We start from the raw sequence: 23,016 nt of genomic DNA on the forward strand, positions 1-23,016 counted from the left end.
TTTGAAACGTTGATAGAGATACTTTTCAGAAAGATAGTTACAATACTAGATTAAAAGATAAGACATATATAGTATAGCGTTTACAAATGCACAAAAGAAACAGGATCGCAGCTTTACAAAGATAGTCAATAAAACTGTAAAGACAAAAGTAGTTATCCTGACATGTAAATATAGAATCATAAGAGGAGAAAGAGATAAAATAAAAACACTAAAGGTGCGTACACACGGGGGGAGATATATTGCTAGCAATATATTGCTTGCAATATATTCTGCTGAGCAATATATTGCTCAGTGTCTCTTTTTCAACAAGCGACCAGAGATGGTCGCTGTTGAAAACGAACCTCTGCTGGGGGTGCCGCAGAGGTAATTAGCTGGTCGCAGGAGCAAGCTCCTGCGACCAGCGATTCCAATGGGGCAGAAAACGGGAGCGCGCACCCGGCGATTTATCGCCGGGGCACACTCCCAATCACTGGCAATATGGTCGCCTGCGACCATATTCCCAACGATTATAGCACCTATCTCCCCCGTGTGTACACAGCATTACAAAGGAAAAATTATTTGAAGCATGGGTGAAAGAATAGGTAAATAAGAGTGAAAGAAAGGGGTGAAGGAGAAGTTAGGATAGGGTAAAAAGGCAAGAGAGGATAGTTAGTGGAGTGGTCGATGGCCGCCAGAGCAATAAAAAGGAGACATAAATATTATAGGGTAGTCAACAGAGCCTAAGCTTGAAAATGGTCAGTCCATGGCGACCAAATCTTAACAAAATTGGAGGGAGCGTCATGAAGAATAGAGGTGATTTTTTAGCCCAGATAGCATTGATCGTGGCAGTTATAGAAGGAGGTAGGGGCATTTCCATTGGGCGGCAACATGGCATTTAGTCGTACTTAGAATGTGAGTGACTAGTTTAAATGCGAGGTAGGGGCCTAAATAATAAGGAATAAAAAGAAGATTATGTCATTTCAACACCAGTGAACTTCTTGCTGGAAGGGCTGAACAAGTGGGCAGGACCACCAAACATGCAGAAAAGCTCCTCTCTGGCTACATTGTCTCAGCAAAGATCAGAGGACTTGGGCTATATAGCGTGTAACCTTGAAGGGACCATGTACCAGCTGAAGTATATTTTGTCTGCGTTTTCTTAAGCGAAAACTAATATAGAACACTTGGCAATAGCTAGTTTAATTTTGTCCAAGTTTCAGGACTTAGGGGTTCACCCGTTTCCCCCTCCCAGGCTACAGTAGTTCATGAGGAGATTAATTGTTTATTCCAGGAGGAGAGATCCGATTTAATAGAAGCTAGGAGTCTGGGAAAGTTCGCAGAATATAGGTCCTCATAAGTTCTAGTTAGAAAAATACCTAAATATTTGATTTTGCTACTTTGCCAATAGAGGGGAAATGCATTTTGGAGAAGAGTTAAGTCTGAGGGATCAATGAGCTTTGGATTTAGTTGTGTTTATTTTGTAATTGGAGCATCAACTATATAATTGAATTTCTATTAGTAAGGTGGAGAGAGAGTGGAAGGGTTTAGTTAGGGTCAGGATAACGTCATCAGCATAAAGAGCTATTTTGTGGTCAGTATGGGTCAGTGAGGGATGAAGGTTCATTGGATGCAAGATTATAAAGGGATTCAATGAAAGAGCGAAATTGTTAGTTGAGTTCAGTGATTGTAGCGGGTTTAATGTGTAAGGAATCATTAAGATGCCAGTGATGTGGAGAGGATAATGTTTGTGCAATTGTAATATCAACTTCTATGGCAAGGTGATCCGACCAAGGGACTGAAGTCGTTCGAGCTTCAATTAGATTTTGAGAGGGCTTGCGGTAACAAACACATACTCAATACGGGTGTGTAAGTTGTGGGGTGGAGAATAGTGGGTATACCCTTTAGCCGAAGGGATTGAGTACACGCCAGGAATCATAAAGATCATAGAGGACAGATCAGTAAGGAGACGTTTTGAGAGTCTGGAATGATTGGGAAGAGTCAGGTTAGCAAGTAATCGGTCTAGTGCAGGTTGCAGGGTGGCATTAAAGTCACCTCCTATTATAGTTAGGCAGCGAGGTAATTGTGTGAGACAGGCAAAGAAACTGGAATAGAGGGAGCTCTTCTGCATGTTCGGGGGATAAACCGAGGCCAAAATTATTGGAGCTGGATTATAAGAGTCTGCCAGAATAGCAAACCTTCTCTTGTCATCTGAGATCGTCTATTTAACAATGTTAGGAAGGTCACGGTGTAACAGAATGGCTTTTAGAAGACATGGAAGAGTAATAAACCTGATTACAAGAAATAGAGGGATGAAGAGGTTAGACATGGGTTTCTTGTAGCATAATAATATCCGGGTTGTGTCTGGAAAAATACTGGCCTGGAAAGGTGCTAAAAGGCACTGGGGGATCAGGAGCACAGGGCGAGATGCACTAAACAAAATGCAGTAAAAAAAAACGGTTTCTGGGTTTTTAACGCATTTTCATATGCATTAGAGCTGGGGTAACCAACCCTAGTCCTCGAGAGCTACCAACAGTGCATGTTTTGCAGGTCTCCTCACAGAATCACAAGTGAGCTAATTAGCTCCATCTGTGTCTCTTTTAAAATGTTTCAGTGATTAATGAGTGCAGCAGCTAGGTTGTCTGGAAAATGTGAACTGTTGGTAGCTCTCGAGGGCTAGGGTTGGCTACCACTGCATTAGAGCATATGCGATAATCATGTTTGCGGTAACCGGCATGTGGCCATGGATGTCACTGCATCCCGCCCACAATCAGTCTCAGTGAAGTAGGGGTAGGGGTAATCCTGTAGCTTTGCAGCTTATACCAAGTTTTGTCGGTACTTATGTAGTAACTGGGCTGCCGATTTTGAAATCGGGTCCATCGCATCGCACCCGACCATATCGCATGCGATGCGATGGACCCGATTTTTCCATAGGATTCAATGTTAAAATGGACTGAGTCCATTTCAACACGGAATTCAATGGGAAAAGGGGTCCTTTTTATACCCCTACTATCCAAGGGGGCATGGAGTTGGATATAAACCTGTGGCGAGCGTAGCGAGCCACCGAGCCCGAAGCGTGGCGAGCGTAGCGAGCCCCGCGAGGGGACACAGAATACCGTTCGCTCGCCAGGCTTCGGGCTCGGTGGCTCGCTACGCTCGCCACAGGTTTATATCCAAACTCCATGCCCACTTGGATAGTAGGGGTATGAAAAGGACCCCTTTTTCCCATTGAATTCCATGTTAAAATGGACTCAGTCCATTTTAACATTGAATCCTATGGAAAAATCGGGTCATCGCATCGCATGCGATATGGTCGTATGCGATGCGATATCGCATCGCATCTGATTGTATGCCTTAACTTAAGGCATACAATCAAAAAATCGGCAGCCCAGATACTACATGAGTACCGTTTTGTCACTATTTGACCAAGGCCACCACTATCCCCTAATTGATTTTTAAATGACCCAACCTCCACACACTTTTCGAATCTAACATCTAGCATTTTGTTAAATACCTATCTTTATGCTTTATAAGGAATATATTTAGAATGTCCCAAGACAGGTGTATATGGGTTTTACATGAAAAAAAGTGTGACGTTAGCCTGCTTTTAAAGCATATTAATTAGCACTCATTATGCAAGTTCCCTCCCACTGGATCACACAGTGCCAATCTTCAGTTGTTACAGCTTTAATTCTGTGGCCCTGACTATGTAATTTGCTGGGTAAGACTGACTAGCCATTTGCTGATTACAGTAATTTGGTAATTTGTGTGATGCGTTATGCTGATCATTTGTTGTACATGACAGATTGATCCATTTGCTGAGTCTAGTCATTTACTTTATAATCATCTGTAGTGTAAAATACACAGAGAACTAGACTATTGCTCCAGCACTTTTTTCTGGCGCATAATAACTATAACCAAATGTTATTAATTTTTAAAATGAACATATAGTTATTGCTATTGTCAATCTGTAAAAATAACAGCTGTGTCTAGAAAATAAGTTCTGTCAACAAGATAACTCTATGAAGTTGCCACATTCCTATGTAAGAACAAATGAGTACACAGCGCACACATGTATGTAATATGTGCATATCTTCCAGTGTCCTCCACAATGCTATTATATTGCTTATCAATTAGCACATCTGATCTCCTGGTTGAGTAATGGCTCTGACTGGGTTCCTTGGTGAGCAGATGGGGTCTCCTTTATTTTCTTGCATGTGCTGCTCTCTAAACCTCTTCTGAGGTTCAATCTCCTTTAATACATCAAACTTCGGTGGTCCTGTGATTTGGCCAAAATTGTGATGGGGGTCTGGGCCCTAATGTTCTACTCTTGTTTATAGTATTTCTTAACTGGGCTTTCTTGGATCAGATACTTTTTGGCTTTCCTATGATATCCATACCATTGGTCACTTGTTTCATAATGGTGTCTTTCATTCCAATGAATACCGGTCTTCCTCATACAGCCTTTTATAGAGATCTCCAGCTCCACCACGATGCGCCCTCTTTTGGTGTTCCTTTCCATTCTCAATGTTTCACTACTTAAATTGTCCCTTAGAAAAGAATCTTATTTGTGATCAATTCCCAATACCTTCCTAATGCCCTTCTCCCTCTTAGGAATAAATGGGAGGTCGATTAGGGTGCTCTTCAATATGACCATTGGACTCAGATGCTGGGATCTCTTCACTATAACTCGTCTTGTGTCCAATTCTAACAGGTTTACTTTTCTGAACAGTTTCTACCGTATACAGTAGCTGCTGATCTAGCTCATAGTGATGGTAGCAATCACACTAATTGTTACGCCTTTGACTGGAATGTTTGTTATTTGATCTGGGACGGTCTTGGAGATTTCTCTTTGTTGATTGGTTGGGCATACATTCTACTCTTAACAGCCAGCTGCAGAAGCCAAACTAATGTTTATTTGATGAAAGTGATTTATTTTCTACTTTGTCCAACATCTATATATTATCATTTATATAGTGCACACATATTTCTCAGCACTTTAAAGATAATGTTTGGCCATTCATATTAATCCTAGCCCCAGTGGAGCTTACAATATATAGGGGACCATTCATCAACTCATTCTGAATGATAAAACTTGTTGCGCATGAGAAATGGTGCTCCCAATTGTATTTTTTCCAAACACACGACAGTTAGGAGCTTCAGACTGGGGCCACATATAACGGTGCAGCAGGCCCCGTTAAGACCACAGGCTCCTATGCGTCCTCCGCACATTAGCGGCGGAGCCATAGCCACAGGTTTTTATGAAGAACACATACATTACAATGTATGTGTTCACACAGTGCTGTGCCGCACTCTGTAAAGCTGGCCATACATCTACAGATCGATTGTCAGATTGGGCTGGTTGGAACAAAAACCTGGTAATATCTAAATGGCAGTTTTGCAGTTTTCCAGCATTTCAAAGCAAATGGTCATCCATTACCAGGATTTTGTTCCAACCAGCCCAATCTGACAATCGATCTGTAGATGTATGGCTGGCTTAACACTAGAAATCCAGTCGGGAGTGGGCGGATCCTGTTCTGCAGGATCCTCCACATCACTGTGGGTCCCGCTTGGCCGCTATGTGTGGCCCCAGCCGAACACATGACAGAAGCTGATTGGCTGGAACACCAATTATTATACATAATTAGTTTTATCATTCACAATGAATTTGATCACTCATCAATAAATAGGCCCCTCTATTCCCTACCACATGCACACACATTCACTCTAGTGTTAATTTTGTTGGATGCCAGTTAGTAACAAACATACAGACAGCACACAAATAATAATTATCTATAAAGTCACCTATTACCCCACATAGATTTTACTTAAGCACTTAACTGAGGTGAAGATAAACAGCACAGCAAAGGGCAAACTATGCTTCTCCCTACATTGGTGAACTGCAACTCACAGCATGTCCTGTCACACTGACTTGTACAACAGCTGAAGAGGTGCAGATTCCATGCCTGGTCTTACAGTAATTTGATGTATGGACTGAAGACCTAAAACTTGGAGCTGGAGGTCTATCCATTTACTACAGTAACTTCTGTTATATACATGATGACACAATGTACAGGCCATGTGCCATATGGTGGAGACTGCAGGTAACAATGAGTGATGAAGCACAGAACCCACTCGCTGAGCATGAGAAAGTGCTGGGGAGGTCAGTAAGAAAGGCAGTCTGTGTAAGGGCTTATTGTAGCATAGAGTAGGTCTGGTGCAGTGCACTGCACGTGCAGTTATAGCGTATGATGCAGATTGGCCGCATCCTCCTTGCCCTATATGCTGCATATGCTCTAGTACCTTGATGGCTAACCTTGACTCTCCAGATGTTGTTGAACTATACATCCCAGCATGCTCTGCATCAGATTTAGCATGGCCAAATAACAAAACTGAAGCAGAGCATGCTGGGATGTGTAGTTCAACAACAGCTGGAGTGTCCAAGTTAGCCATCAAGGCTCTAGTGTATTCGTTGTTCATCTGATCTGTCTCCAGCTACCTCATTGTGTGCATTTAATAAAAACATTACATTCTAAAAAATCTCAATAAAGCTAACGACAGTAGGAGTACTCACCGATGTGCGACGCTGCCCTTCTTTATGTCTGATATAACCAGCGGATCTCCAGACTTCCTACTGGACGGAGCTACAAAACAGGCAACAGAATGACATTTGTCCTGTGCTGGAAGGAAATGATCCCTGCTGCATGTTACACCTTCAGATCCAGCCCACTTTCATACACAGTGGGTTTCCTTAGCATGCGGCAATTAGGGCCATTATAATGAAGGGCAGGGAGCATGGACTATCAGTACTTATGTCTTGTTCCTTATATAGTGGGGGATCGCATGGTGCAGTTGGGATCCTAACATCTCTAAAGTCACATGAAAAAAGAAACACCTTTTATACAGGAAGTATTACAGTGCGTGTCCGCCCTGCTTGTACAGGATATACACATAGCTATAGATGATGATGATAATGGTAGTACTACTTACATTTCCCCGTACCATTACATAGTTACATAGTTACATAGTTACATAGTAGGTAAGGCTGAAAAAAGACTTGCGTCCATCTAGTTCAACCTGGTATAGATATCCATTGCTGATTTGGTAGGTTCTGGTATTTTACAGACAAATTATATTTCTTATTTGTACCCATGGATGTTTTTCTCCAGTAAATGTTTGTCCAACTTTGCCTTGAACGCATTTAATGAGCCAGCCGTTACCACCTCTCTGGGAAGAGAGTTCCAGAGTTTGACTGTTCTGACCGTAAAGAAATTCTTTCTACTAGCTGAATGAAATCTTTTTTCTTCTAATTTATACTCATGCCCTCGCGTCCTAGATTCCTTTCTAGTAGAAAATAGGGTGTGTGACAGTTCCTTATATTGGCCCTTGATATACTTGTACATGTTGAGCATGTCCCCCCTTAAACGTCTCTTTTCTAATGTAAATAGTCCCAAATTGCTTAATCTCTCCCCGTAGCTTAAATTCTCCATTCCCCTAATAAGCTTTGTTGCTTGCCTTTGGACTTTTTCTAATTCTATGATGTCCTTTTTATAGTGTGGGGCCCAGAACTGTACTCCGTACTCTAGGTGAGGTCTCACCAATGCTTTATATAGTGGCATAATTACCCTTGAGTCCCTAGTTTCCATTCCCCTCTTAATACATGCCAGAATTTTGTTGGCCTTTTTTGTAGCTACATTACAATGGGCACTACATCCTAGATTGCTGTCTATTTGGACTCCTAGATCCTTTTCAAGTATGGAATTACCCAGTTCCTCTCCGCTAAGGTTGTAACTTGCACACTGGTTGTGTCTCCCAAGGTGCATAACCTTACATTTATCTACATTGAACCTCATCTTCCATTTTTTTGCCCACTCGTCTAGAATTGCAAGATCATTTTGAAGCATGGTGACATCTTCTGGTGATTTGATGACTTTGCTAAGTTTTGTATCGTCCGCAAAGATGGATACATTGCTGAGTAACCCTATCCCAATATCGTTAATAAAAATGTTAAACAAAATGGGCCCCAAAACCGAACCCTGGGGCACTCCACTTAGTACCGGTATCAGATCTGATACGGCACCATTCACAACCACTCTTTGTTCTCTAGAATTATGCCAACTCTTCTACCAATGAGTACTAATAATGTATTGTGGCTCTTATATATGTGCATTTAATATGAAAGCTAAAATATTTATTCATATTTTTTTAAAATACAAAAAAACCCCACAAATATATCCTGTCTGGGACAAACAATCAACAAACAAAAGCAAATGCTGTGAAATCAGCCTTTGCTGGCATATGTGAGCGTCTGGTAACACTGAGCCTGTGTCTGCCAAATTAACAAATCTGTTCATCAAAAAGAGAACCTGTGTGACAACAAGCTGTTGTGCTGCTCCGTTCCTCCCAGCGAGGAACCAATGAGTTTATGTCTTGTTAACGCCCCATCTTCCTGCTATACCCACTGGGATGAAACCGGATAGATATCTGACATTATCTGCATTTTGCTAAGTAGAGAACAGACTGTGCTAACTTACCTTAAAGCTCTTCAGTCCATATCCATTGCCAGCAGCTTGCCCTGTCTCAGTTCATAATTCATTAGCTTCCTACACAGAGTGTGCCCTTAACTAGGCAGTTGTGTTAAGCACTTTTATCATTTTGCTCAGTGTTATTAATGTCATTACTGTCCCATTTAACTTTCCTTCCTAGCTAATTTATGGAGGGTATCATGAAGTCCCAAGGGGTTGTTAAGCATCTGTTTAGCATAGCTAACTATTTTAATATAGTGAGATTTCCTACAAGCATAAAACAGCATGTAGCCTTTCTGTGTTGGGTGACAGGAATGATCCCAAACACATCAGGACATATTTTAGGTTTTGCTGCCAAAGTCGTGCATCCGATGCCTTCTAGGCAGCAACCTTGGAAAGCAGTGTGCCAGCAAATTATCTACACCAAGAGAGCGCTGGAGAGCATTTCACTTACTGATCTCCTGTTTACAAGTTCAAAACATGCTTCTACTATTAAACCCTTTAACCAGAAAAATGTGTTCTATCTGTGTTCTGCCCCAACAGTCTGCAATCTAATTCTGGTTCTGGATAACCATCAAGAGTCGGTTTAAGAACGTTAGCGTATAAGGATTTAGAACAGTGCTTCCCAACCTCGGTCCTCAAGTTTCCCTAACAGTCAGCAATGATTTACTGTTTCCGAACAGTCCTTAAATCAAACTATCTCCTATATCATATACTGGGATTTAAAATATCAGAAACACCATACGAAAAGCACTTTGTACTTACAGCTTATGGTTATACCAAGTTCCACATTGTGTTTCTTTGGTAGCTTGACATGGAATGTCCCACTGCTGGGTATTACGGACTCTGGAGTACAAGATGCAAGATAAATTATACAATGTTCTTGTGATCTACAACACACACATAAGCAACACGTATGATAACCAAATATTTTCAGTCAACTATACCCCTTTTACATCGCCGCAAAAACCCGGTTTTTCGATTGTGTACCCGGGTCAGCGGTGGTGTAAAAGGGGTTAACCCATGTCCCTTTACACGGGGCTTCTACCCAGGTCCTGACCAGGATAGAACATGGGCAGGACCTGGGTAGAGGGCAGTGTAAACGGACAAGGCTCCTGTTTACATCAATGGGGGAAGCCCAACCTCCAGACCGCAGTGTCTGCAGGGGGGACGGGTGCACACATCCTCCTCATGAGTTTTGCTCGATGACTGTCCACTTCATCAGAAAATTACTGGTAAGAGTGGATATGTAAATAGCCTCCTAATATCCTTGTAACAGGCTGATCTCCTTGCTGTAGATAAGCAGAACGGAGATGTGCACTGGAGATCAATCCCAAAAAAGGTTAATGCCCCGCCATCTGTTTTTCCAATGCTATGTGCAACTTTCACCAATTTTTATGGGTTAGAGATTAATATATATGAGGTTAAAGGGAACCAGTATCATATCTACACTAATACTTACACAAAGGAAAACAAAATTAATAAAAACAACAAGTAGTAGTAAGAATTCAGAACCAACCTGCAACATCAAACTCAATTTCCAAAGTAACTTTTCCAGCAATGGTTGAATCTCTTAGAAGTTGATTGGCCTCTTCAAATGTGCTGTCCTCTGTCTGCACACCATTGATTGCTATCACTCTATCTCCTACCTGAAGAACTCCACATCTGTATTGATGCAAAAATAAAATTTTGTATTGCGAGACATAAAAATCAACCTGCAGATCTTCCATAGTTAATAAACTACAGCTTTCAGGCTCACAGACATTACTGGAGATTTATTTCTGATCACACTTACTCTGACATCTCAAATAATGCAAAAACAAATTATATTGCACCTGTCCCTGATCTGTCCATAAACTTGATCATATTTTTCTAGATAAACAGTACATTGTGACTCCCCTAGTTCTCTATTCTGAATGCACCATAATACAGGGTGTTCAAAAAGTTATGCATGTAGTTGCTTTCTTCTTTTCCAGATGAACAACATTGAAAACAGGAAGCAAGGGCCCATCTAGTACATGTTGTAGCAGCGTATGTTCACTGACACACAGTAAACTTACTCCGGCAGTTATGCCCATATGCGGTAGACCGTCATAGAAAAGTATGCAACAAGTTTAAAAAGACAGGAAATGTTGCAGATGCAAAGAGAAGCAGTCGACCAATGGAGGGAGAGTTGACTGTGGTGCAAGCTGCATATGTAGTGAGTCCCTGGAAGTCTGTGCAATGCTTTTCAAGTTAGTCAGGGTTCTCCGTTGGCAGTGCACACACAGTGTTGCATACCTCCCAACATTACCCTCTCCAGGAGGGACACAATGCTCTGTTTATGGACTTCCCTCTTAATGTATGATTGCCATCACCTGTGTTGAAGCACCTTTCTTATCAATTAACCTGTTTAAAACAGGTGATGGCAATCATACATTATGAGGGATGTCCAGAAACAGAGCAATGTGTCCCTCCTGGAGAGGGTCATGTTGGGAGGTATGGTGTTGTACAAATCCTTGAAAATGTACCAGTACAAAATCCTTGCCATCCATCGGCTGCTGCATAAAGATCTGGAAACCCATCAAGCTTACTTTCACTAGTTCATGGAAGATGTAACACGGAATGGGGAGGACTTGGTTGATTGGTACTGTTCTGAAAAGGCATGCTTCCATCTTGATGGGCACTTCAATGCACAAAATTCGGTACTTGTGAGTTATCTGGGTGTCCGATTTTGGTACTAGATCGCATACGATATCGCATGCGATATCGCATGCGATTTGCGATTTGCATGCGATATCGCATGCGATTTGCGATTTGCATGCGATTTAGCATGCGATTTGAATAAGATTTGCTATTAATTTCATTACCCCACTATCCCCAAAGTGTGTCTATCAACGTGAACCCGAAGCGTGGCGAGCGCAGCGAGCCCGCGAGGGTCGGCGGTACGTGTCCTCCGACCTTTTCATGCCCTACTATCCACTAGGGCGTGGAGTGAGAATAGAATAGTGTGGCGAGCGCAGCGAGCCACCGAGCCCGAAGCGTGGCGAGCGCAGCGAGCCCCCCGCGAGGGGACGCGGACACCTTCACAGGTATCCGCGTGCCCTTGCGGGCTTCACAGGTGTCCGCGTCCCCTCGCGGGGCTCGCTGCGCTCGCCACGCTTCGGGCTCGGTGGCTCGCTGCGCTCGCCACACTATTCTATTCTCACTCCACGCCCTAGTGGATAGTAGGGCATGAAAAGGTCGGAGGACGCGTACCGCCGCCCCTCGCGGGCTCGCTGCGCTCGCCACGCTTCGGGTTCACGTTGATAGACACACTTTGGGGATAGTGGGGTAATGAAATGAATAGCAAATCTTATGCAAATCGCATGCTAAATCGCATGCAAATCGTAAATCGCATGCGATATCGCATGCGATATCGTATGCGATATCGCATGCAAATCGCATGCAAATCGTAAGTACCCAAATCGGACGCCCAGATAACTCACAAGTACCCAAAATTCTCTAGTATGGGCCATGGAAATTACACGAGCTCCATGCGTTGCCTCTGCACACTAGACACCAACTTTTTGTTGTGTAATCTATGGATTTAACACCCCTGGACAATTTTTTGTGGGGGTACCTGAAGGATGCTGACTACACAATTCACCCACACAGTATTCCAGAATTGCAAGCAAACATTCGAAAATGTGTTGATGCATTTTCGTGGAAAACATTGCAAAAAGTGGTCAAGAACATAATCGGACATGTCCACTTGAGTGATGCACAGAATAGCAAACTCTACTGTATGGGAACATAAAGCTCTTCCCCATATGGTTGCTTGACTTTATGAACACCCTGCATTTATACTCTGAACTCTCTAGGTACATATTATTGAATAACATTTACATGTAAAATTATAAATATTTCACAAAAATGTTTCTATGTTATTGTAGCTTTAGACTTGGGAATACAAATGATTTAGGTTTTTACATACATTGGGTATAGACAGGGGTGCAACTATGGCGGTACGGGGTGGTACGGCGTACCATTAAAACAAATGGTGCCGGTACCCCGTACCGCCATAACAAATAGGCCGAAATATTTACTGCGCATGTGCGCATATGTAAGTGGCGGGGGGCGTGGCCACTTACATATGCGCGCTAGCGCCGCTCCCCCCCGCCGGGTCTTCCCTGCTCTCGTCTCCCCCGCTGTGTACGCGGGGGAGACGTGCTGCTGCTGCTGCTGCTGCTCTCATGATTTCGTTACAGCTCCTGCTGCTGGACCGCGCGCGGCTATTGGTTAGCGCGCGGTCCAGCAGCAGGAGCTGTAACTATCAGGAGCAGCAGCAGCAGCAGCACGTCTCCCCCGCGTACACAGCGGGGGAGACGAGAGCGTGCGGGCGGGCAGGCACAGGGGGCTGTGTATGTGCCTGCCTGCCGTGCCTGCCTGCCGGGGGGGGGGGGGGGGGTTCTATCCCCCTGGGCAACGAGCAAAGTGGCACAGATATATCCCCCTGGGCAACGAGCAAAGTGGCACAGATCTATCCCCCTGGGCAACGAGCAAAGTGGCACAGATCTATCCCCCTGGGCAACGAGCAAAGTGGCACAGATCTATCCCCCTGGGCAACGAGCAAAGTGGCACAGATCTATCCCCTGGGCAACGAGCAAAGTGGCACAGATCTATCACCTGGGCAACGAGCAAAGTGGCACAGATCTATCCCCCTGGGCAACGAGCAAAGTGGCACAGATATATCCCCCTTGGCAACGAGCAAAGTGGCACAGATATATCCCCCTGGGCAACGAGCAAAGTGGCACAGATCTATCCCCCTGGGCAACGAGAAAAGTGGCACAGATATATCCCCCTGGGCAATGAGCACAGTGGCACAGATCTATCCCCCTGAGCAACGAGCAAATTCAGTCCACCTTGGCATCGGCATGAAGCCCCTGGCATTGAGCATGTAGGTAAGTGGCACTTATGTGTCAAATGTGTATGGTGTGTTATACAGTATGTGTTGGGCATTGCGTAGTGTTATATAGTATGACATGGGCATTGCGTAGTGTTATATAGCATGTGATGGGCATTACACTGTGTTATATAGTATGACATGGGCATTGCGTAGTGTTATATAGTATGACATGGGTATTACAGTGTGTTATATAGTATGTAATGTGCATTATGGTGTGTTATATAGTATGTAATGGGTATTACGCTGTGTTATATAGTATGTAATGGGCATTACGGTGTGTTATATAGTATGTGATGGGCATTACAGTGTGTTATATAGTATGACATGGACATCGCGGAGTGTTATATAGTATGTAATGGGCATTACGGTGTTATATAGTATGTAATGGGCATTACAGTGTTATATAGTATGTAATGGGCATTATAGTGTGTTATATAGTATGTAATGTGCATTATGGTGTGTTATATAGTATGTAATGGGTATTACGCTGTGTTATATAGTATGTAATGGGCATTACGGTGTGTTATATAGTATGTGATGGGCATTACAGTGTGTTATATAGTATGACATGGACATCGCGGAGTGTTATATAGTATGTAATGGGCATTACGGTGTTATATAGTATGTAATGGGCATTACAGTGTTATATAGTATGTAATGGGCATTATAGTGTGTTATATAGTATGTAACGGGCATTATAGTGTGTTATATAGTATGTAATGGGCATTACAGTGTTATATAGTATGTCATGGGTATTGCGGTGTTATATAGTATGACATGGGCATTGCAGTGTTATATAGTATGTCATGGGCATTGCGGTGTTATATAGTATGTCATGGGTATTGCGGTGTTATATAGTATGACATGGGCATTGCAGTGTTATATAGTATGTCATGGGCATTGCGGTGTTATATAGTATGTCATGGGCATTGCGGTGTTATATAGTATGTAATGGACATTATGGTGTGTTATACAGTATGTCATGGACATAGCAGAGTGTTATATAGTATGTCATGGGCATCGCGGAGTGTTATATAGTATGTCATGGGCATTGTGGTGTTATATAGTATGTCAGCGGGCGTACAGACTCTGTGGGGGGGGGGGGCGGTGGCATGTAACCACCCCCCCTTGTGTCATATGACCACGCCCATGGCCACTCCCCTGACCACGCCCATTTTCGCTGCGCGCCGGAGGCGCGCAGCACAGTACCACTAAGTCGTTTTTTCTACTCGCACCACTGGGTATAGAGTGGCGATAGAAGGAATCGGCACTTTAAAATTCTTACAGTGTGGCAGACTCTGCCCCCTCCCAGACCTCAGTCTTTGAAAACTGTGCCTGAGAGAAGAAAATAGATCAGGAATTCTCCAGAGTAGGATGAGAAGGAGAAGACCGTACAGGACCAAGCTAGAAGAAGCATAGAGTAACAACACTCAAGGCCTGCAGGACACACCAGAAAGAGCAGTGCTGGGCAGGCTTGCAGTGTCCCCTGTGGAATCTGAGAAATTGATTTATAGGTGAGAACCAAATTCCTCTACACAGCACTTTATACAGCTGTCATTGATGCCCCGTGTGCAGCAGCCCATGAAGACCTAACTGAATGAGTAAAATTAGCTGAAATAACTGTTGGAAGCCTCTGAGAAGAGGCCAGGTAAGCCTGTTTAACCCCTTCCCGACATTTGACGTATATATACGTCATGGCCGGGATGTACTTCCCGACACATGACGTATATATACGTCATGACTTTAAACTGTCACTGCGTCTATAGACGCGGTGACAGTTTAAACATGTCTGCTGTCCCTGACAGCAGACATGTCCCAGCATGCCCAGGGGGGGCGGCGATGCCTCCCCCCCGTCGGCGATCGCTGCGATTGGCTGTTCAATGTGAACAGCCAATCGCAGCGTTTTCCTGTGTTATCGGCGAATCAGATGCTCGGTAACACAGGGATCAATCACCGCCGGGTGTGAGGGGGCGTGAGGGGGTCACCGGTGATGACCACACCTCACCCCACCTGCCCCCAAGGCTGTGATTGGTCCGTCGGACCGACGGACCAATCACAGCCATGGCGCGTGATTTAAACTAACGGTGACTGCGCTGCAGACGCCATTCCGGTCTGGAATTGCGTGCAGAGCGGTCACCGTGCCAATCTGTCGTGATATACTGACCTGATCCTTGCCTGATACTTACCTGATCACCGCTGGTAGCGTGCTGCCAGCAGCTGGATGCTTCCTGGATCTTGTGACTTCCTGTGTGCTGCTGCTGCTGCAGTGTCATAGAGTGACAGATAGTGAGAGATAGTGACAGAGAGTGCTATATTTTGTGTCTGCTGCCCCCCCTTTTGTGCTGATCAGTATATCTGTGCTGATCAGCAACTTTTTGGGGGTGCAGGTTTTTTTTTTTATATATATATACCTGTCAGTTGCACCAAAGGTTGTGCTGCCTGTGCAACTGACTGCTGCCCCCCCTTTTGTGCTGATCAGTATAAATTAACTGATCAGCAACTTTTTGGGGGTGCAGTTTTTTTTTTTTTTATATATACCCTGTCAGGTTGCACCCACAGTTGTGTGCCTGCTGCCCCTCACTGCTAATCAGTGTTGCATCACTGATCTGCAGTTTTTTTTTTTGGAGAGTGCAGTGGGGTTTTGTTTTTACACCCACGTTGCTTTTGTGGGTGTCCTGTGGCCGCTGAGCGCTGATCAGTGACGTACATCACTGAACAGCATTTTCGGCACAGGGTTGATCTATTTTTTTTTTTTTGGGATCAAATTCCTGTTGCCTTTGAGCGCTGTTCAGTGACGGATGTTACTGACCAACATCTGTGCTCAATTTTTGGCGCAGGACCTTTTTTTTTTTTTTTTAACCCCTTCAAGGTTGTACCAAAAGCTGCCTTGAAGTTGCTGAGTGACGTACATCACAGATCAGCATTTTTGCCACAGGGTTGATCTAATGTTGATCTATTTTTTTTTTTTTTTATTGGGATCAAATTCCTGTATAAAGTATTTTTTTTTTTCTGCACTACATACACACTACACACTACACACTACATACCCCCCGTGTTGAAATAAAGTTTGTACCCCCCCTACACTATACACGTGTTGAAACATTACACTTACAGAAACACAAAAATAAAAATGGCATCCCAAATGTCATCCCAGTCATCCAGAAGAATGTATTCAGCGGAGGAGGCATATGCCATGCTTGCCTCTGACTCTGACACAGCCAGTGATGCAAGCGGGGAATTTGAAGGATTCGTCTGAACCTCATCTTCCTCCTCTAGTGATGAGGGACCCCCTCAAAGACGCCCCCGTAGAGCAGCTGAGACTCCCCCCCAAATGATTGATCCCGTATGGACCCCACCACCAGACAATTTTGAGCCCCAGGTTCCTGAGTTTTTGGCCATCCCAGGAATCCAATTTGATTCAACAGGTCTCAGAGAAATTGACTTTTTCAAATTATTTTTCTCTGATGATTTTATAAATTTAATGGTGGACCAAAGTAATTTATATGCCCAGCAGTTTATTGCTCAAAACCCCACGTCATCATTTGCTAGGTGGACCCCTGTAGATGCAGTAGAGATGATGACGTTTTGGGGGTCTGGGGTTACATATGGGCATAGTAAAAAAGCCAGAAATTAGGCAATATTGGAGTACAGATGTTCTGTACAGCACCCCACTTTACCGTATGGCCATGACTCGGACTCGTTTTGAGACAATCCTTAAATTTTTACATTACACCGATAATGCACAGTGCCCACCCAGAGATGATCCCACCTTTGACCGGCTATTCAAAGTCAGGCCGGTCATTCATCATTTCAGTGCCAAATTTGCAGAGATGTACATCCCTGAAAAATTTATTTGTATCGACGAGTCCCTTATACATTTTAAAGGAAGGGTTAAATTCCGCCAGTACCTTCCCAGTAAGAGGGCAAGGTATGGCATAAAAATGTATAAACTGTGTGAAAGCACCTCAGGGTACACCCACAGGTTTAGGGTATATGAAGGGAAGGATTCAAGAATTGAACCGCCAGAACGCCCCCCCTCCCTCGTAGGTGTTAGTGGAAAAATTGTCTGGGATTTAGTGCACCCCTTCCTGGATAAAGGTTATCACCTCTATGTGGATAACTTTTACACTAGCATCCCCCTGTTTAAGGCCCTTGGTTCAAGAGGTACAGCAGCTTGCGGTACTGTGCGCAAGAACCAAAGAGGCCTCCCAAAAACGCACATTGCCCAAGTACTGAGAAGGGGTGAAAGCAGGGCACAATCCACTGAAAATATGTTGTTGGTCAAATATAAGGACAAGAGGGATGTCCTTATACTGACAACAATTCATGGAGACAGTACCACCTCCGTCCCTGTACGAGGTACCAGTACCCACACCTCAAAACCTAATTGTATCCTAGATTACAATAAGTACATGGGCGGAGTGGATCTTTCAGATCAGGTACTGAAGCCGTACAGTGCCCTGCGGAAAACAAAAATCTGGTACAAGAAGCTGGCCGTGTATATCATCCAGATGGCACTGTATAACGCTTACGTGCTATTCCGTTCTACCAGCCAGAGGGGGACATTTATGCACTTTCAAGAGGAAGTCATAAAGGGCCTAATATTTGGGAACCAGCAGGCAGAGGGCCCCAGTACTTCTAGTACTGGCCCCCGTATTGTACCAGGGCAGCATTTTCCTAACGAAATCCCCTCCACTGCAAAAAAGGGCAGGACACAAAAAAGGTGCAAAGTTTGCTATAAAAGGGGAATAAGAAAGGATACTATTTTCCACTGTGAAACTTGCCCCGACAAACCCGGCCTATGTATAAAGGAGTGTTTTAAAATATACCACACATCTATGGATTATTAGGTTCATCATTTCACCGTGCTTCAGGGGTCTTGCTAATGCCACATAGCACCCACCATTCATTCCACCAGAATCTGAGCTGCAAAATCCAAAAATCACTCCTTCCCTTCTGAGTCCTGCCATGCACCCAACTGGTATTTTTTGGTCACATATGAGGCATTGCCATACTCGGGAGAAATTGGGGCACAGATTTTGGGGTGCTTTTTCTCCTTCATACCTTATGAAAATGAAAAATTTTGAGCCAGAACTGCATTTTTGTGTAAAAAAATTTAATTTTTCATTTGCACAGCCCAGTTGTATGAAAATTGGTGAAACCCCTGGGGGTTAGAAATGTACACTATACCCCTAGATGAATTCCCTGAAGGGTGTAGTTTGCAAAATGGGGTCACTTGTGGGGGGGTTCCACTGTATTGGTGCTTTGGGGGTCTTGCTAATGCGACATAGCACCCACCAACATTCCACCAGAATCTGTGCTGCAAAATCCAAATATCACTCCTTCCCTTCTGAGTCCTGCCATGCACCCAAATGGTATTTTTTGGTCACATGTGAGGCATTGCCGTACTCGGGAGAAATTGGGGCACAGATTTTGGGGTGCTTTGTCTCCTTCATTCCTTGTGAAAATGAAAAATTTTGAGCCAGAACTGCATTTTTGTGTAAAAAATTTAATTTTTCATTTTCACTGCCCAGTTGTACCACAATTGGTGAAACCCCTGGGGGTTTGAAATGTACACTATACCCCTAGTTGAATTCCCTGAGGGGTGTACTTTGCAAAATGGGGTCACTTGTGGGGGGGTTCCACTGTATTGGTGCTTCGGGGGTCTTGCTAATGCGACATAGCACCCACCAACATTCCACCAGAATCTGTGCTGCAAAATCCAAATATCACTCCTTCCCTTCTGAGTCCTGCCATGCACCCAAATGGTATTTTTTGGTCACATGTGAGGCATTGCCGTACTCGGGAGAAATTGGGGCACAGATTTTGGGGTGCTTTGTCTCCTTCATTCCTTGTGAAAATGAAAAATTTTGAGCCAGAACTGCATTTTTGTGTAAAAAATTAAATTTTTCATTTTCACTGCCCAGTTGTACCACAATTGGTGAAACCCCTGGGGGTTTGAAATGTACACTATACCCCTAGTTGAATTCCCTGAGGGGTGTAGTTTGCAAAATGGGGTCACTTGTGGGGGGGTTCCACTGTATTGGTGCTTTGGGGGTCTTGCTAATGCGACATAGCACCCACCAACATTCCACCAGAATCTGTGCTGCAAAATCCAAATATCACTCCTTCCCTTCGGAGTCCTGCCATGCACCCAAATGGTATTTTTTGGTCACATGTGAGGCATTGCCGTACTCGGGAGAAATTGGGGCACAGATTTTGGGGTGCTTTGTCTCCTTCATTCCTTGTGGGGGGGTTCCTAACTTTTAGCATCTTATGGTGCCTAGAAACCTACATGGTGCCTAAAAAATAATCTCATAAAAAGGAGGCTCCAAAATCAAGTAGGTGCTCCTTCTATTATGAAGCCTGTGGTTTGGTCAACGTGCACACTAGGATTGGGGGAATCAATTTTTAGTCACATTTCTCTAGTAAAATCTACTGTGTTCCTTAGAAATATTTAAAAGAAAAATTAAAAGGAGGTTGAAATAATGATGGAAACATAAAGTATACATATGGTCTATGTTAGTTATTAACTATTTTGAGTGGTATGATTATTTGTCTCAAGCAGAAAATTTAACATTTTGAAAATTGCTAAATTTTCAATTTTTTTACGACATTTTGGTATTTTTCACAAAAAAACACAGACTGTATCGACCCAAATTTACCACTAACTTGAAGTACAATGTGTCACGAGAAAACAATCTCAAAATCACTGGGATGAGTAAAAGCAAAAAAAAGTTATCCCCACTTAAGTGATACATGTCAGATTTGAAAAAAAGGGCTCTGTCAGGAAGGCAAAAACAGGCTGCGGCGGGAAGGGGTTAATGGTCAAGCAAATTCAGCGTGCCAGCATCTGTTTGGAGGCATCATAGAAAACAAAAAGGGAATCCTACTTGCACAATGATGTCGTCCACATAGAAGCACAGAAGGTGTACCCCATATCCAGGGAGCTGGAATCCCCTGCCAAGGCCAGAACCACAATGGGTTTGTTGACATGGAACATAGATACCACATTCGGTAAGAAATCCAACTGGGTCCACAGTTCCGCCCTATCCATCTGAACGGCCAGGTAGGGGGAACGGCAGGAAGAGCACAGATGTCAGAAAACCTTTCTGAAGCCAGTACCAGCAAGATAACAGTCTTCCAACAAGCGCAAATCCCCCAACTAATGGCTCAGACTTTCCACCTGAGGGAAAAATGAGACCAAGGACAAATCCCATAGGAGTCATAAACGGTGGCTGAAGTCGTAAGACACCATTCAGAAAAGTTTGACCATCAGGAAGTAGGGCCTGATGTCAGTGAGTATGTAGGTATGTATGTATGTATGGTATGTGTACATGGTGTATGCATGGTATGTGTGTGTAGATTATGTGTGTATACTATGTGTGTGTGTGTTCCTGATGTATGTATGTATGTATGTATGTATGTGTAGATGATGTGTGTTTATTTGTGTGTAAATGATGTGTGTATGTATGGTATGTGCGTACATGATGTGGGCCAGATTCTCTAAGCTTCAAAAGTGATAAAATTGAGAGATAAAACAGCCAGCCAATCAGCTCCTGTCTGACATTTTTCAAATACAGTCTGTGGCATGTCAGGAAGGGGCTGTTTATCACTCTCGAATGTATCACTTTTGAAGCTTAGAGAATCTGGTATGTGTGTGTACAGGATATGTATGTGTGTGTGTGTGTGTGTATGTAAGTATGTGTACACATTATGTGTGTATGCTGTGTTTGTGTTCCGTATGTATGTATGTATGTATGTATGTATGTATGTGTGTGTGTTTGCGTACATGGTGTGTATGTATGCTATGTGTGTGTATGTATGCTATATATGTGTATGTACATGGTGTGCGTATGTATTTATGTATGGAATGCGCCTGTTTAAATGATGGATGGTGTGTGTGCATGATGTGTGTGGATATGTATTGGATGTGTGTGTACATAATGTGTGTATGCATGTTTACATGACGTGTGTGTACTGTATATATGCTATGTGTTTGTGTGTATATATATCTCTATAGATATATATATATATATGTGCATTTATAGACAGACCCCCCCCCCCCCCATGCAAATCCTGTGCTTGCCCCTGCAGGGGGATAGGAGAGCAGCACCCTCATTCACCTGTTCTTTGCATTGCTTGCCATTTTGTCATTCTCACAGCAAGGTCAATCACACACACCAAGATATACAAGGTAGATAATAAGGGGATAGGAGCAACCAAACCCTGAATTAACACCCACAATTGTTAGAATATATATATGTATATACACCTCACCACAATGCAATAAAACTCGCTGTCCTGTGAAAAGAAAATGAAGCTGAGGAGAAGCTCTGAGACTGTGTAGGCCAGTGGAGATCACACCACAAGCACAGTTTCTGGAGTCTCTAGTGTTGGTAATGCCACTTGTCCATATGAGGACATCAGCTCTGCAGGGAGGAAGAGGCTGGGTAGTAGCATGCACACAGTGTACAGCAGCCTTACATACTCCTCTGCCTGGCCAGCGTGCTGAACTTTCCGGGATACCACATGGTGCATGTGCGCCCTTACCTGCACCCCTGACAGTGTGGTATGGGCCGCGGACCAGTAACATGAGCCATGAGCAGCTGCGGTTGGTTCACAATGCGGAAGCACTGGTGGGCGGGTCAAAGGCACACCGCAGGCAAAGGCGAACTGACCCTCCCCAGAGGTTTCCATGTCATAGGCAGACAGTTGGTTTCCTCTGTCTGCCTGTCCTCATTGTAAAATGTAAATACTATAAAGAAGAGTATTGAAGACTTGGATCCCTGGGCTTGGGCACCTTAGGGGACCGATTCTACCAGGCATTTTTCTAAGACTGAGGTCTGGGAGGGGGATAGAGAAGCAGGAGCCTGCCACACTGTAAGAATTGTAATGTTCCCTCTCTTATCCCCACTCTATCCCCAATGTATGAAGATTGCAGTGTCCCCTGGTGGATGAAGCAGAAAGTACTGTATGTACTGGTAACAGAATAACAGAACTGCATTCATGTAGCACAGCACACTAATACTAGTTGCAGAGATGCCCTTTGCAATTTTCCCAAAGCCTGTGAAATGTCCTCAAGTAGTCATTAATAATTCAAAACTAGTATTTTCTCTAGGTATGATTAGAGCTTACACATAGAGCTGACTGATGAAGGTTCCCCAATGGCACAGAGAATATTACAGGCCTCAATGTGCCAGTCCCTTTCAATGCATGTTCTCTTTTGTAATTAATATAGCCTGCGGCCCCCCGGTGGAAAGGCCTGCATGATAAAGCCTCTGGAACCAGTTAGTCTTTTCATACAAGATCAAGAACATGATTTTTTATGGTGAGGACATAAATGTCATTATGTGCTGCACGCAGAGTGAACGAATCTTCATAATTTATTAGAAACCAAAGGAAAGCAAAAAAAAAAAACTGTAATAAACCTCTGATGCAGAAAAAAAAAAATTCAACAGGAGGAAAAGAGTTCCATCATTATCCCGTTTTGGTAAAAAGAAGGTTCCGGAGATAACCTGGATGTCCGCAGTAAAAACAAATTAGTATATACATTTTATAGTATAGGCCATATAAGTCATATAAATACTA

General features: G+C 43.6%; 1 protein-coding gene across 16 annotated transcripts in view; it reads right to left on the reverse strand.

Moving 5' to 3' along the window:
- Positions 1–23,016, reverse strand: part of GRIP1 (glutamate receptor interacting protein 1) — a 483,847-nt gene that overhangs the window by 26,952 nt on the left and 433,879 nt on the right. For all 16 annotated transcript variants that reach the window (XM_083182482.1, XM_083182486.1, XM_083182485.1 and 13 more), the window contains 3 exons: positions 10,018–10,163; positions 9,264–9,344; positions 6,548–6,617 (listed from right to left, as the gene is read on the reverse strand). In XM_083182482.1, coding sequence (XP_083038608.1) covers positions 6,548–6,617; positions 9,264–9,344; positions 10,018–10,163 — 297 coding nt within the window. The remainder of the gene's footprint in view (positions 1–6,547; positions 6,618–9,263; positions 9,345–10,017; positions 10,164–23,016) is intronic.

Source organism: Crinia signifera, chromosome 4 (genome assembly GCF_055691185.1).
Source record: "Crinia signifera chromosome 4, ASM5569118v1, whole genome shotgun sequence".
Taxonomy (NCBI): domain Eukaryota; kingdom Metazoa; phylum Chordata; class Amphibia; order Anura; family Myobatrachidae; genus Crinia; species Crinia signifera.